Source organism: Sphaeramia orbicularis, chromosome 15 (assembly GCF_902148855.1).
Source record: "Sphaeramia orbicularis chromosome 15, fSphaOr1.1, whole genome shotgun sequence".
Lineage (NCBI taxonomy): Eukaryota > Metazoa > Chordata > Actinopteri > Kurtiformes > Apogonidae > Sphaeramia > Sphaeramia orbicularis.
The window spans coordinates 7,459,149-7,476,526 of record NC_043971.1 but is presented as its reverse complement, the minus strand read 5'-3'; the positions used below and the strand labels follow the sequence as shown (position 1 = coordinate 7,476,526).

The 17,378-nt window shown below is 35.2% G+C and overlaps 1 protein-coding gene across 2 annotated transcripts in view; it reads left to right on the top strand.

Annotated features, from left to right (window-relative positions):
• Nucleotides 1-5,493, top strand: part of kmo (kynurenine 3-monooxygenase) — a 45,670-nt gene extending 40,177 nt beyond the window's left edge. For both annotated transcript variants that reach the window (XM_030155252.1, XM_030155251.1), the window contains 2 exons: nucleotides 2,152-2,211; nucleotides 4,980-5,493. In XM_030155252.1, the coding sequence (XP_030011112.1) occupies nucleotides 2,152-2,211; nucleotides 4,980-5,126 (207 nt within the window). In that variant the 3' untranslated portion in view covers nucleotides 5,127-5,493. The remainder of the gene's footprint in view (nucleotides 1-2,151; nucleotides 2,212-4,979) is intronic.
• The last annotated feature ends 11,885 nt before the right edge of the window (nucleotides 5,494-17,378 follow it).

Here is a 17,378-nt window from a genome sequence, read left to right as displayed (position 1 = left end):
GTAGATGGACACACTTGGTTTGTGTCCAGTTAATGCTGTATTTTACTGAAAAAGTCACCTTTTGTTAAATTTTCTTCTGTTTTGATACAATAACCTTTGCCTTTATGTAACCGGTGGTGTCGGACTCTGTGTTGTGTTTTTTTGAAGGATGAGACCCACATGTATAACTTTGGAGGCATTTTCTGTTTATTGTTTTTTTTTTTTCGGCTCCTGACAAAAGTGGCATAAGACACAAAAACCTCCGGTCAGCGACCCCCATAAAACAAGCTCCTACACCAGTGGTTCCCAATCTTTTTTGTCTCGTGACCCCATTTTAACATCACAAATTTCTGGCGACTCCAGACATTCAAAACAGAGAAATTTTTTTTTGCTAAAATTAATTTGTTTTTGATCATGTAATAGTTTGCTATAATATGTTGCAAATAAACATTAATTTTACACGACATTTAGGTAATATAATGGAAATTTTCATTAGTAAGTTTTAATTTTTAGAAATTTTTTATCAATTACTAGAAATTTCAGGCGATCCCATTTGAATTCCAGGTGATCCTACGTGGTATCCTAACCCTAAGGTTAAAAAACACTGCATTAACTGCTCCCAATCCCCTTTTTAAGTTGTGTGGTACAGTCTGTTCTTTCTCAAACTGATAAAATCTTGCACCACAAACATCTGACACCAGTGTTCAAGGGGTTAAACTGAAATGAGGAGGAAAGAGGGTCTTATTTAGAGGCTCACCTGGGGTGTATATCCACCAGCAGCACCAAAGTTTGCACTGGAGTAACGTCGATCCTACTACTGTGAAACCTTGCCACTTTTATAAGTTATTTATTTATTTATTTATTGTCTTTTTTTTTTTTTTTAAATCAATTACTAGAAATTTCAGGCAACCCCACGTGGGTTGAAAAACACTGTCCTACACAAACCAAATGACAAAGAACTGTGTTTCAGCACATCATAAACACCTCATACAGTTTGAATTAGCCACTTCATTTAAAAATTAAATTAGCAGAGACTAAACCAAAAATTTTCCCCGACTCTACGGCTGCTTACCTCTCCCATAGAGATCCAGAACAAAAGGGAAGAGGGAAAGGCACGAAAACTCTAGTTATAGTGGGCAGTGTCACATTATAAACTAGAAGCACTCGGAGAGCGCAGACCTCCGCCAAGGCTGATCAGTGGTCCCCCCCGTGGGCCCCCCCACCCCCGATCACCACCAAAATTTAATCATTTCTTCCTTATCCCATTTCCAACAAACCCTGAAAATTTCATCCAAATCTGTCCATAACTTTTTGAGTTATGTTGCACACTAACGGACAGACAAACAAACAAACAAACAAACAAACAAACAAACCCTGGCAAAAACATAACCTCCTTGGCGGAGGTAATTACTCGTTTTACTGCTGTGAAATAATTGACCCGGTTACATTTACTTGGAGCTTTTATGAACATGTTCATGATCAGTCAATTAAACACAGGATGCAAAATGCAAAAAAAAAAGCAAAATTTATAGGATACTAGAAAAGCACTTGGAGAGCGCAGACCTGTGCCAAGGCAGATCAGTAACCCCCCCCCCCCCCCAAATCACCACCAAAATGTAATCATTTGTTCCTTGTGCCAGTATCAACATTTCCTGAAATTTTCATCCAAATCTGTCCATAACTTTTTGAGTTATCTTGCACACAAACAGACAGACAAACCAACGCTGGCAAAAACATAACCTCCTTGGTGGAGGTAATAAGAGACATAATAATAATGATAATAATAATAATAATAATAATAATAATAATAATAATAATAATAAAAACATTTTATGTATAGGCGCCTTTCTTGGTACTATCAACAGGAGAGTAAAAAACAAGCAATAAAACAGAGTAAAAAGCAAAAGGCAGGTTAAAAATTGGACAACTGGACATAGAATGCAGTGCATAAAAACAGAAAAATCAAACATAAATTTGAAGAAAAATGTACCAATGATTCGATTGCACATGATCCCACACCACACATTCAAACTTCAATAACCACTGAGTACATAAAACAAATCTGATGAACACATCTCATCAGCTGCTTTTGTAATTCATGTTTTAAATTGTACATAGACTTTGTGGACGCCCTGTGTGCTCCTCTTGGTTCATGACTGTCTGTTTTTGTAGGTGACATTTACTAGGACAAGATACCATGAAGCAGTGAAGCGCTGGCAATGGCAAGACAAGGTAAGACGCTTTGAAAGAAGGCGCTTTCTTCTGCCACGCTTTGTTTTTTATCTGCTCATGCTCGCTCTTATGGAACATTTCATTCCTTAGTGTTGAATTCAGGTTCCTTTTGAAGTCACATATTATCAGTACTGAGCATGAAAGGAGGAGAATTCCCCTTGTCAGGCACAAAAATAATGCTGTTTTTCGCAGCTTGGAGACATGTCGATTATCTGGTTCATCCTCAGCTTTGTGTCCCGTCTATGATGGCGTATTAGGGCCACATAAGAAAATAAAACCACTGTCACTATGAGAATAAAGTCGTAAAATATCGAAATAAAATAAAATCATAATTTTACGAGAATAAAGTCAGATACAAAAAGTCACAATTTTACGAGAATAAAGTCAAATTCAGAAAGAGAGATAATTTTACAAGAATAAAGTCGAATACAAAAGGTCATAATTTTACAAGAATAAATTTGAATACAAATAGTCATTATTTTACAAGAATGAAGTCGAATACAAAAAGTCATTATTTTACAAGAGTAAAGTTGAATACGAAAAGTCATTATTTTACAAGAATAAAGTTGAATACGAAAAATCATAATTTTACAACAATAAAGTCGAATACGAAAAGTCATAATTTTATGAGAATAAAGTCGAATACGAAAACTCATAATTTTACAATAAAGTCAAATGTAAAAAGTGTCATAATTTTACAGGAATAAAGTCGAATACTAAAAGTCATAATTTTTTTGAGAATAAAATCAAATACAGAAAGAGTTGTAATTTACAAGAATAAAGTTGAATGCAAAAACTCATAATTTTACAACAATGAAGTCGAATACGAAAAGTCATAATTTTACGAGAATAAAGTCAAATGTAAAAAAGTCATAATTTTACAAGAATACAAAAAGCCATAATTTTGCAAGAATAAAGTCGAATGCAAAAAAGTCATAATTTTACGAGAATAAAGTCAAAGTAAGAATTGAAAGTATTGTCATGGTTAAATCCCACCCGCAAAATGATATGTATGTTGTGTGTTTCTTGTCAAAAACAAAAATCAATAAAAAGTTTGAACATAAACTTGTATCAGAATGGTGGCAAAAGAGAAACGTGTGGAGAAGGAAAGTAACAGCTCATGATTGTGACTGAAAAAAAGATTCAAACATGAATTTGAAAACCTGAAAAAATTAAAAGAGAAGCCTGTCATTAGTGATAATGGTGATTCAATTTGGCATAAAATTATTAGCCTGTAATATAATGTTCTCAGCTGTTGACCACTTCGCCCTCCACTAAATATCCTAAATTTGCTCCCATCTTTATAAATTTAACTTTTTTGCAGACCCACGATGCGCTGAATAAAACATTTTCTTGATGTATTTACAAATCAAATTAATTTGTACACAAAATGTCAACATTTGCACTTCATGTAAAACTAATGCAAATCAAGAAAAAACACATATAACGTGTTTAAGCACAAAACAGGCAGGAAGAGATCAGACAGATGCATTATGGGAAATGTAGGATTTAGTATTTAGGATTTTTCAGCCTTAAGTTTTACTATCAATGAAAAAAGTGCATCTCATCTTTAAGTCTATATATCACACTTTCCTCCATTAAAAAATGCTATATACAGTAAAACAGGCAGAAAGTGGTCAGACAGATGCATTATGGGAAACGTAGGAATTAGAATTTTTCAGCCTTATGTGTTACTATCAATGAAAAAAAAGGGCATCTTATCTTTAAGTTTGAATGTTGCGCTTTCCTCCATTAAAAAAAAAGTTATATACAGTAAAACAGGAGAACGTGGTCAGACAGATGCATTATGGGAAATATAGGATTTAGCATTTTTCAGCCTCAAGGTTTACCATCATTGAAAAACATGCATCTCATATTTAAGACTACATATCACACTTTCCTCCATTAAAAAAAAATGCTATATACTGTAAAACAGGCAGAAAGTGGTCACTGGTCAGACAGATGCATCATGGGAAATGTAGGAATCAGCATTTTTTTTAGCCTTATGTGTTACAATCGATGAAAAAAAGTGCATCTTATCTTGAAGGCTATACATCACACTTTCCTCCATTAAAAAATTTATATACCGTAAAACAGGCAGGAAGGGATCAGACAGATGCATCATGGGAAATGTAGGATTTTGTATTTTTTAGCCTTAAGTCTTACTATCATTGAAAAACATGTATCTCATATTTAAGACTACATATCACACTTTCCTCCATTAAAAAATGCTATATACTGTAAAACAGGCAGAAAGTGGTCACTGGTCAGACAGATGCATTATGGGAAATGTAGGAATTGGCATTTTTTTTTAGCCTTATGTGTTACTATCAATGAAAAAACATGCATCATATCTTTAAGTTTGTATGTCACGCTTCCCTCTATTAAAAAAAGTTATATACAGTAAAACAGACAAAAAGTGGTCAGACAGATGCCTTATGGGAAATGTAGGATTTAGCAGTTTTCAGCCTTTAAGTCGTACTATCAATGAAAAAAAAGTGCATCTCATCTTTAAGCCTATATATCACACTTTCCTCCATTAAAAAAATGCTTGGATCCTCTTTTACGGTCACTTTTCCCAGCAAGGAAATTGACATAATCATAAAAATGCCATGTGCCAGTATTCCCTTTGTATTTGTGATTTAATTTATTACAAGTAATGACTCAAGATGGAATTCAAGGTCAAAATATTACCTGAAATAAGATGAGCAAAGAATGAAACAGACAACCTTCAACTCTACACTGATTTATTTCTTTGTTTTCCTCAGATGATAAACCGTAGCCTGCTGCTCTGTGCGACGGGAGCTGCTTTCGGAGGCTCATACCTGCTCATTAAAAATCCCCCCGATATCAGCAAACTCAACATCAATATCGAGAAACTCTGGAACAGGTTTCTGGCCTTCGGGACCTCCTGAGCACCGGCGCAAAGATCGGAACATTAAACAGCGAACGGAAAACCTCCAAAGTTTAATTAAGGTTTGATTGAAGACTCTAATTTACAGTGAAGGCTGAACCAGGCAGATGTTCAGTGGAATGAGCCCAGTAACTCCTCCTTAGAGTCACTGATAATGTAATGTAATGTAATCAGGGTTTAACTAATATTGGTTTGTTAAGAGAGAGCCAAAGGGGATTTGTGTTTCAAGCATCATCTGTGCAGTTGTGGAAAAAGTACTGATGGAAAAGAATTGTGTAAAAAGTCAAATGTCTGCTGCAAAAGCTTGAAATAAAAATATGCAAAGTATTTTCAGTAAAATGTCCCTAAAGTTTGAAAAGTAAACGTGTTCACTGGGCAGTAAATTGGTTCCTGTCAGTGTTTTACTATTATATATGGTCAGGGGTCTCAAACAATCCTGGTAAAAAATAAAGTTTCAGATCACCTCAATTAGAACCCTGCATTAGGTTTTGGCATTCAAAAGATGATTCAGGAAAAAATTTGGAAGAAAAAGGAGATGTTTTAGAGGTTGCACAAGTTGCTGGAAGTTTCCTGGAAATTGACTAATTGTGCATTTTCAGCCTAGCCGAGCTGACCTGCTAAGAGAAGCAGCAGTACTATCAAAACCAAGGTCTGAGTGCTTCATCTAGCAAAATATGTCTGAAGTAAGGCCGCCGACATCTGTGGTACTGGAGTGAAGAACTGGTTGTCCTGGCATTCTATGACTCCAGTGTGACACAAGAGCAGAAGCAGCTGATGGTTCACAACATGATGGAAAATGAAGGTTCTTTGGGTTCCACTAAAGCGTTGGGATGCCCTTAATCCAGGGGTGGGCAATTAAATTTCCTATGGGGCCACATGAGAAACTTTGTCAGTTGTTAAGGGCCGGATCAATACATTTGCAGCTCTTCTTAATCTCTCTCTCTCTCTCTTCTTAATCTCTCTCTCTCTCTCTCTCTCTCTCTCTCATGTATATATACACACTTTAATACAAAAACAGTAAATGCAACAATACAATAATAAAATGAAAATGTGGAGCACAGAATACAACTATTTAATGAATATTTGCAAAAAGACTTTCGAAAATGTACAAAACCAGCTCCACATTAACTTTACATGAAAAATCATAAATGCATCCAGCTTTGTTTGTTTGCATATCACAGTTCCTTTTCTTTTTCTTTACCTCTGACTTCAGTAAGGAAATACTTGTCTTGTTAAAAACTCTGCATTGGGAATCAACCTTTTTTTTTTTTTTTTTTTTTTTTGCCATTAGCTGACATCTTCATGGGCTGAAACTGACCAACAAACTAATCAGTGCATAAGCCTTATGCAAGTACAGAAAGTATGTGTGGAAAAAAATGGTAAATTATCAGACCCTTCAAAATAAAAGCAGTGGCATTGTATTGGTTACGTCTATTATGATGATATATATTTGCAGTGACTTTTAATTTGCCAGTGACCTCATGTGGGCCAGTTAGGGTCAGCTGTCGGGCCGCATGTGGCCCCCGGGCCTTACAATGCCCAGGTCTGCCTCAATCCATCAGATTATGAAGGGAAGCAGATCAGTTGTTTTGTCCCCACCAGCACCATGCGTTTGTTTGAAACTTTGGATCTGCCACAAACATTCTTCAGAATTCCTCCAGAAGACTGGGCTGATGATGCAGACTTTCAGAAGGAGGAGAAAACTGTGCATTCCAGAAAAGTTGTCAATGATGTTGCTGAAAGAGGGGTGGAGCTTATTCAAGACTTCAACTGTAGCCGAACAAAAAATGAAGATCACAGACAGTACTGGCTCCAAGTTGTCAAAGAACACAGGAATATTTTTTGTAATTTCAATAAAGCAACAGTGGTTGCTGGACTTTCTAAGTAACATTTTTATGTGAGTTGCAGTTTGATTTTGAGAATAAAATTACAAATTATTCTAACATACCTTATTCATTTGGCTAGTTACGTTATAGTATATGGAGCAATCTTCACGTGTCTTGTGCAACCTCTAAATATTAATTAATTTGCATAAAATTTGAACCGAAGTCATTTGGCCAGATATGGAACCAAATGCAGGGTTCTAATCCAGAGAATCTTAAAAAAAAATTTTTGGACCACCCTAATGCGGCCTGGGGCTCAAACTTGACTATCTAGAGGAAGTAACAGTCGTAACAAGCTTTCCGTAGGTGAACCTGCAGAAGGATCATTACCGGTTTCGTCTAGGGGAAAGGTTCCAATCTGGCCCCTGGAATGAATTTGCAAAGTGCAAAAATTCCAGTCAAGGCTGTTGAACTCATTTTAGTTCAGGTTCCACATACAGACCAATATGATCTACAGTCAAATAACAGCATGATAACCTACAAGAAATAATGACTCCATATTTTCCTCTTCCTTTGATGTGAAAAAAATCTTACATTATGCCGATAAACTTCAATTTTTTGTCTATTTTAGTGCAAAAAAAAATAACATTAAACTATGAAAATATTTACATTTACAAACTAGAAAAGCTCTTGGGGAGTGCAGACCTCCACCAAGGCAGATCAGTAACCCCCCCACCCCCACCCCCCCACCCCATCACCACCAAAATTTAATCATTTGTTTCTTGTGCCAGTATCAACATTTCCTGAAATTTTCATCCAAATCCGTCCATAACTTTTTGAGTTATCTTGGACACGGACAGACCGACAGACAGACAGACAAACCAACACCGGCAAAAACAGAACCCCCTTGGCAGAGGTAAAAACAAATGAAATAATGAATAAAAATCAACAAAATAAGGTTGTAGATGCTGTTTTTATATGCAGTTAATGATATTTTTGCTAAAGAAGTCACTTTTTCTTCAGTTTTCTTTGTTTTGACATAATAAATTAAATTAACTCAGTTTTCATGAACACCTAAATTAAATATAGTAAATGAAATACAGGAAAGTAAGTAAGTTATTTACAGTGAAAAATGCAAAATACACAGGATAATATTGTAATAAGCTGTGATAAATCACTCAAAAGTTAAATAGAAAGAAAAAATAATTTGGGAACAGACACAAAAGTAGCACTGGGTCTTTAAGGGTTAATTAAGCACAAATTCAGTACTTACTTCACAAATCTATGAGCAAATATAGCAGTGTTTTTCAACCTTGTGGTCGGGACCCCACGTGGGGTCACCTGGAATTCAAATGGGGTCGCCTGAAATTGCTAGTAATCGTTTAAAAAAAAAACAAAAAAAAAACTTACTAATAAAAAATATATGGTGAGTTGAGAGAGACAATCAGAATACATAAAAGACATGACAAACTGAAGCTGAAACTGCAGCACTGTGGTTCTGTTTATCTGTCAAATGTTCATTGTGGTCAGTTTCAGATGCTGCAGCTCTTTCATAATTCATAGTTTCAGTTCTTGTTTGTTCAGTATTAATTGTCAGCCGTGTAAATCCAAGCTGGACTGACTGTACATATCATACCAAGGAAAATCCAATTCTCCCTTTGTGCAGTAATCTACACCTGGATTTACTGCCTCCGTCCATAATAATATACATTGTATAGACTAAATGTCATCTAAAATTAATGTTTATTTGCAACATAGTATAACAAACCAGTACATCATCAAAAACTAATTGATTTTAGCAAAAAAAAAAAAAAAAAAAGGCTCCGTTTTGAATGTCTGGGGTCGCCAGGAATGTGTGACGTTAAAATGGGGTCATGAGCCAAAAAAGGTTGAGAACCACTGAAATATAGACATTTAGCAACAAGAAATGAAAAAAACTCCCTTTGTGCATTGTTACTTTACATATTTTATTTTCCTCTTTGGTTTTATTCTTCATTCTGCGACGGTTTCACACCCAATGAGGCTGTTTTGTTTTTTTTTTAAGATGGAACCCTACATCTACAAACTGTTACCAGTTTACACACAGCTGCCTTTAACGACCACATTTGTGCTGAATAGGGTTTTAATCAGCTATTAAAATCCATTCATCACGTCTATTCATAGCTGACAGCCCAGGAGGTTATGAAAGGAGGGTCACGCCGCCATCCCGGCCTCATCTCCTCTTATCTAATTACACTCCTGTACTCCTCGTACGTATAATTCCACCAAATGTCATTTCACAGTGACTGCTCCTGTCATGCCGGAGATTAAGATGAAATGAGATAAGATACACAAACTAGGTAGCTTAAAATAGGATCTCTTTATTGAATGCATACACAGTAATGTCAGTTTGTGTACTATGGTTTATGGCTAAGAACCTAAGGCTTTTTTATCCCATTATACACACTCACAGTTGGGTACCAACCAAAACAACAACAACAACAACAACAACAAAAAAACAATAAAAATGCTACCACATGTTCATCCAAACTCAGGTATGTAAAACCGCTGGCCTCTAAACACTCAACACAGCACTACAGTTGTCACATGAATGGCATATGTGCAATTATTTTTCTACGACACATTACTAGTTGTTGTTTTTTTTTTACTATATATTTGTGTACGTACTGGATATCACCACAACTGATGGTAAATGATGGGTGTTAGACTTTCACACTACCTGCATGGACAAAACTAGGGATCGACCAAGACAGATACCGATACAGATTACACTGGGTTACAAAAAAATGTTTTTTGCAAGTTGTCTAGGTTTTTTCAACTGAATTAGGACCATTTTGCACCGCTAAATCCAAAAATGACATCTGTTTTTCTCAATCAGGTCAGGTTTTATTGTTAATTTGATTTTGAAAAATTTGATCTTCTCACAAAATTCATTACATTTTTGTGACTTTATCAGTTGATTTTTTATATAGTTCTCACCCAAAAAAGGTTTTAAGAGAAAAAAAATCATTTTCCTGTTAGGTACAATGGTGTATTCACTGCAGATGTAGCAGAATACGTCAGGCTTATTTTTGCAAGATCTTCTAGTCGAAGCCATTTCATTCACCTGTAATATTAAAAAAAACATTAATCATAAATTTGCAAAAGTAAAATCCTCAGAACTCGTTTATTGCAAGAAATATCAAAGAATTTTGTTTCATATGATGTGAAAATGCCCATAAATGTAAGCAAAAATGTTAAGCCAATATGTAGCATAGTTCAGAAAGTTGACCTGATTGAGCAAAATTAATGTGATTTTTGGATTCAGCACACCAAAATTATCCTAAATCAGCTCAAAAAACTTCAACAATAAATTTGTTGTTGACCAGTGTTATTGGTTAATCAGTCATGTTTGCACTGAAAATTAGAATCACTGAGTTAAAGGAGTGATATTCTGCTTTTTTAAAACGGAATTCATTCAATTCACACATTTATTTCAAATCGTACAAGATGATGTGCCTTTGAGCAGACTCTAAAATTCAACTATGAAAGAAACTTTTTTCCATACTTTATTAAAGGAGCAATATTTAGCTTTTTTTTTTTTTTTAAAATGGAATTCGTTCAATTCACTCATTTATTTCATATCATACAAGATCATGTGCCTTTGAGCAGACTCTAAAATTTGACTATGAGAGAAACTTTTTTCCATACTTTAACTCTTTCATGCATAGTGGTCACTCCAGTGGACAGTTATTCTCCAGCTGTTCTCTTGTATATTCATTAGTTTTGTTGTTTTAGTTCCATATCAGCCAACACAGTGGATGTTTATGCATCATCCCATACACTGACATTCATACCATTGCTGTAACTTTGCTGTTCTTGATAAATCTGATCTGCAGTAACATGTTTGAGAGTAAATCAATTGCTAATAAAAATTGAGAATATGATAAAATGTGAGAAAACATCAGATTAGCTGCATTAGAAATGTTTTGATTTTATAGTTTTCACACAGTATATCACTTTCTGATAGTGCGTTTTAAATACATGTTTCTTTGCTTCAAAAATTAAACCCACAATGTCCAGCGGAGTGGACATTTTCGGAACTCCACGAAAAATTATGAAGGTAGATTTGTTGCTTTATTGGTTTAACCAAAAAAAAAGAATAAGAAGAAAGAAAGAAAGAATAAGAAGAAAGAAAGAAAAAAAAAATTTTTCAATTAAAAAAAAAAAATCACTTCAAGAAAAAAAATCCTACTCAAAGAAAAAAAGTGTTCAAATGCAATTTTTTGGATCTTAAATATTTTTTGCATTCGTCTTCTTTTGTTACTTTTAATTATTTTTCTGATTATTTTATTGAATATTTTACCAGTTAAATCACCAAAAATTGCTTTATTTGACTTTGTTTTTTAGTAGTGGAATGAACCACAGTACATTTACTATGCTACAAGAACAAACCAAAAACAAATATTTTCAATCTAAATTAATAAATAAATAAATAAATAAATAAATAAAATTCACTTCACTTCACTCAAGAAAAAAAAAAACAAAAACATTTTCAATCAAAGAAAAAAAGTGTTCAAATGCAATTTTTTGGATCTTAAATTTTTTTTGGCATTACACACTTTTTCTTCTTTGACTGAAAAGGGTTTTTTTATAGCAATTTTTTTTTGATTGAAAATATTTTTTTTTTATGGTTAGCACAATAAAGAAACAAATCTACCTTCATAAAAAATAGGTAAAAAAAAAAAAATTAAATCGCATTGTTTTTTCATGCCTAAAGAGGAATAAAAACACTCAGGAATAAAATCTCGGGTAAGGTTCTCATAATTCATGCATGAAAAGGTTAAAGGAGTGATATTTAGCTTTTTTTAAATGGAATTCATTCAATTCACTCATTTATTTCATATCGTACAAAATTTTGTGCCTTTGAGCAGACTCTAAAATTCAACTATGAGAGAAACTTTTTTTCCATACTTTATTAAAGGAGTGATATTTTGGTTTTTAAAATGGAATTATGCATTTTAACACATTCCCTGTGGTCTACATGAACTGTAAATGCTCTGCTTGGGTCTGAATTCTTCATTAATTCAACTCCACAGGTCCATCTTCAACCTGCAGCTCTGGACAGTGGATGGACACACTTGGATTATGTTCAGTTTGTGATATATTTTACTGAGAAAGTCCCTTTTTCCTCCAAATTTTTTTCAGTTTCTGGTATAATAATCCTCAAATATAATCTCAGCATGATGATTAAAATACCTAAATTTCGGAAAATACCTGATTTTCACTGAAGAAAATGCAAAATGGAGTGTATGATATTATGATAAATGGAGATAAATCACTTAAGAAAGGTTAAATAAAGAGAAATAGTAATTTGGGAACTAACACAAAAGTAACACTGGGTCTTTATGGGTTAAAGCTGCCCTGCTTTTTTTCCATTACAGAGCAGAAATTCCACATTTACCAGTCCTGATGTATCTACGATGCAAGAGACTGGGGTGGTGGTGGGGGGTGTGTGTCTTCAGCAACCCTTTTATTTTAATGGGTTCTCATTAAGTTTTTAATTGAAAAGATTATATCAGACCATTTCTCTGTTGCAACTACAGCTCTGGTGCTGCTGGGCTGGTTATTGTAAAGTCTATTTTTTATGTTTCATATTCACAGCGTGGTGGTTAGCACTAATGCTGCATTCCAGGCCATTTTTTGAGCCCCTACGTCACGACTTCAAACCACGACTCACGACTTTGTAACATTCAGGCAAGTCACGCCAAACTGCCTGAGCGCAAGGACTTGTGGGAGCTAGATGTAAATAAACCAGCATGGTGGACCGTACATTATGCTAATTCACAATCATTTCTATCGCCAAAGGTGCTTGTTCTTTGCTTATTTGAGGGAAACAGAGGAGGAGAAATGGCGCATAAGGCAAGAGAAGCTGTTCTACTTTTTATATTAAGTTATTTGCATACCTGGATACGTATTTGGTATTAATTTATTCTTGCACTTAATGGACTGAAAACTAGCTAATGCTAGAGCAACTGCTGATTATGCAGAACATTTGCAGATAAATAATGTCAGAGTAATGCCTTGTTTTAATAAACAATCTGCATAAACACCACATCCATGGGAGCTGCCATTGCTATGTGACGTCAGAACTCGGAACTGGGAGAACATGGATCTAGTGCGAGTTCACGGGTGGGAAGTTACAGGTTTGACTGACATTCCAGTGCCTTTTCACCGGTAGAAGGTTGGAAAAATACGAGTTACGGGTTGCCTGGAACGCAGCAAAACACCTCACAGCTAAAGGGTTGCATGTTCAATTCTTAATCGGACCATTGCTTCTCTGTATTAAGTTTGGTTTCCTCTAGATCACAGGTGTTAAACATGCGGCCCGGGGGCCAAATCCGGTCCGCCAAAGGGTCCAATCGGGATGAATTTGTGAAATGCAAAAATTACACTGAGGATATACTCAGTGCCAATGAAAACGCAACACTTGAATGTGTTTTATTGTTCCTGACCTGCATCAATATGTTTAAGTTTCACCTGTATAAGATAATCCCAGACAATTTCTTAACAACCTGAGACGGGTTGAGCTATTGTCACGCTTGAATGAATTTGTCTGCATTCATAAGACTTGTTTTTCTCATTTCTCAGCAATGAACTGCTCAACTTAAGGAACTGTGGTCAGTTAAGGAGTGGTCATGTTCTGTATATAAAGGCAAGCTGAAAAGCACCAAAATAATTTGCAATAACTCAGCGATGCCCAGACTGACACGTGACCACAGATGCCATGCTATGGGGCTCCTGGAGGCCGGAATCTCTGCTCGGCAGGTGGCGCGCCGTTTTGGATGCAACGTGTCCACCATAGTCAGGATGCAACAGAGGCATGAAGAAACTGGCTCAACTGCAGACAGACCTCGCCCTGGACGAGCACATGTGACCACGCCACAGCAGGATCGCTACATTGAGCTGCAGCACCTCCGGGACCGCTTTGTGACTTTTGGTTTTGGGGGTCCTTGAGTTTCTTTCTTTATCCTTATTTTTTGTCAACAAATTTGGATGCGATTTTTTTATTTTTACTGTATAGAAATGGCATATGATTAATTCCAAAGAGCTTACGGAATAAAAATCCTCATCGATTTAAAAAAATATAAGAATCTTCAAGTGTTGCATTTTCATTGGCACTGAGTATATTTACAATCAAAGGTGTCAAAATCATTTTAATTCAGGTTCCACATACAGACACAGACAGTCCAATTTGATTTCAAGTGGGTCAGACCAGTAAAATATTATCATTATAACCTCTAAATAATGATAACCCCAAATGTTCTTTTTGTTTTTTTGGTGTAAAAAAGTAAAATTACATGAAAATGTTTACATTACCAAACTATACATTAACATAAAATGTGAATAACCTGAACAAATATGAACAAATGGAAATGTCTTAAGAAAAGTAGATGCAATTTTACCAATATTCTGCCTGATACTAAAAGTTTTGTGCGATTGTAATGCACATGTGTAAATGATAAACTGATAAACCGAGGCAGAATATTGCTAAAATTGTACTTGTTTTTCTTAAGACAATTCAAGTTGTTGGTGTTATTCAGATTTTTAAGTAAACTTGTTAGATGTAAACCTGATCATAATATAATTTTCCTTTTTTCACTGTTATTATTTTACTGCTCCGGCCCACTGGAGATCAAATTGGGCTCAATGTGGCCCCCGAAAGAAAATGAGTTTGACACCCCTGCTCTAGATCCTTCAATTTGCCCTGCCATTAAAAACAGGCAATTTAAGGTTAATTATCCAGTCAGTGCTGATGAAGGTCTGGGGTTGGTTTAATGTGCTAATGCTAATGCTAATGCTAATGCAGAGCAACGTGCGTATTAAAATACAAAGACCGAACCCTCATTACTATGCATTGTAATGTTAACAGTGCACTCAAAGTATGGCTCAAAATTAACGTACATTGTTCGCAAGATGTTTAAGACTATATTTTCTGTTCATTATAAGACTGTTGGAGCAAAACAGACTGTGGTGGGGTGCAACAATCCACATACAACGGTGGCCAAAATTATTAAAACACTCTTAAACAAGCATATTTAAGAGGTTTCATTTGTGTGTTTTTTTTTTGGAATACCAAAAAAGTCATCATTATTCTCTAAAAAGCATAAAATAGAGCCATCATAAGGAGATTTAGGTCATTTTCCTGCAAAAGACAAATGAGGTCTAAGTGAGGTTCGTTCACAGGAGAATCCAAATCCCTTGTACGATCATTTTCAGGTGTGATTGTGGTTAAATTGATGCTGATGGTGATTCTTAGGTCTCAGCTGTGTGATTCTGTTGAATATATAAGGCTTATCCTGATCATTAAGTGAATATTAAAGTTAAACGAAGATAAAAACAGTAGGACTCGGTTCATCTGGTATTTTTTGTGCTTAGATCAACCATCTGCATGTTTCATGAATATTATGAATTGAAATAATGTTTTAGAGGAAAAAAAAAAAAGGTCAATATTTTCAGATCTATCAGTTCTTATAATTTTGGCCACCATTATAAGTATCACCAATGGGACAGACTGGTGACTTTTTAGGCTATTGTTCAGTAATCCAAGAGATCTGAGAGGAAACAAGAACTCTACCAACTCCTATGGACTGGTGTCAGGTTTCATGTGAGTCACAGGTGTGTTCAGGTAGGGGGTTAAATACTCGACTGACAGCTGCAACCGATGACTAATCAGATTCAATCACATGTGAATCGACTTTTTGGCTCAACATGGAAACTCAGGAAACTGTCTTTTGTTTTTTGCAGTGGTGTTTTGCTTTAGACCAATGAGAGAGCTGCAGAAGTCCAGTCTGTAGTGTCCAATTCTTATTTTTTTCCCTTTGATTTTGGCTTTGAATCTCAAATAAATAAGAAAAATAAAATAATAATACAACCCCATATCCTAAAAAGTTGGGATATTGTGTAAAATGTAATTGCAAATAATTTCCCATAAACCCATATTTTATTCACAGAAGGTAGAAAAATATCAAATGTTTAAACTGAGACAATGTAAGAAGAAAAAGATAATTGTGAGTTTGATGGTAGTTAAATGTTTCCGAAAAGTTGGGATGGAGAAACATAGGGCAGATAAGGTACGTTATGTAAAAAAGACATAGTGAGAGGATCACTGAGGAACATTTTGTGATTTCATTTGTAATGAGGTTAATTGGCTACAGGTTAAAAAAAAACCTTAGAAAGTTAGATTCTCTCAGAAGAAAAGATAAAAGGTAAAAGTTCATCAATCTGCCAAAAACTATGTCTAAAAACTACTATAGTCTAATGCAGGGGTCAACAACCCTGGTCGTCGAGAGCCACTATCCTGCATGTTTTAGATCACAGGTGTCAAACTCTGGTCCTCGAGGGCTGCTATCCTGCATGTTTTAGGCATTTCCCTCTTCCAGCCACACCTGGTTCAATTAATGATCAGCTCATCATCATGCTCTGCAGAAACCTGATAATGATGTAATGGCTTCCAGGTGTGATGGAAGAGGGAAACATCTAAAACATGCAGGATACCAGCCCTCGAGGATCTGAGTTTGACACCCCTGTTTAGACGTTTCCCTCTTCCAGCACACCTGAAGGTCGTTGTCAGGCTTCTGCAGAGCTTGATAGTCTTATTTGAATCAGGTGTGTTGGAAGAGGGATCCATCTAAAACATGCAGGATAGTGGCTCTAAATGATCAGGGTTGCTGATCCCTGGTCTAATCTATAGTACATAAAATAATCATATGACTCACATAAGAGTGATGAGAATTATAAGATTTGCAAATAATTGCATTGTTTTGAATATTTTTCACAGCGTCCCAACTTCTTCAGAATTTTGGATGTAAAGTTTAAGAATATTTCAGCAATGTTTCATGGTGAATCGAATGAACGATTAAAACAAGTGGTGCCAGGCACAATAAACCCCGCCCCTCGCACACATTGTAGCTTATTTTGGCATGGATCCAGCCGATGTCATCATGTCTATGCATGTGCTGATGTCAGCATATCAATTGCCTCTATATATGTGCCAAGTCTGAAGTAAATTGAAATAAAATTGTTTTTATAGACAATTGAAATTTGGCCCATTATAAGTAAATGGGAGAAAAAAAAGATAAAAAAAAAATCATAAAAAATTTTAACTTTGACCTACTTTCCCCAAAACATAATCAGATCTATTCTTGTTCACTAGCAATCTATAAACCAAATTTGGTATGAATTCAACCAATAGTTTTGCTGGTACAGACATTTGAAATTTCCCCCATTATAAGTAAATGGAAAAAAAAAAGATTTAAAAAAATTCATTAAAAATTTGAACTTTGACCTACTTTTCCCAAAACGTAATCAAGTCTATTCTGAGTCACTGGCAATCTATAAACCAAATTTGATATGAATTCAACCAGTAGTTTGGCTGCTAGAGTGTTAAC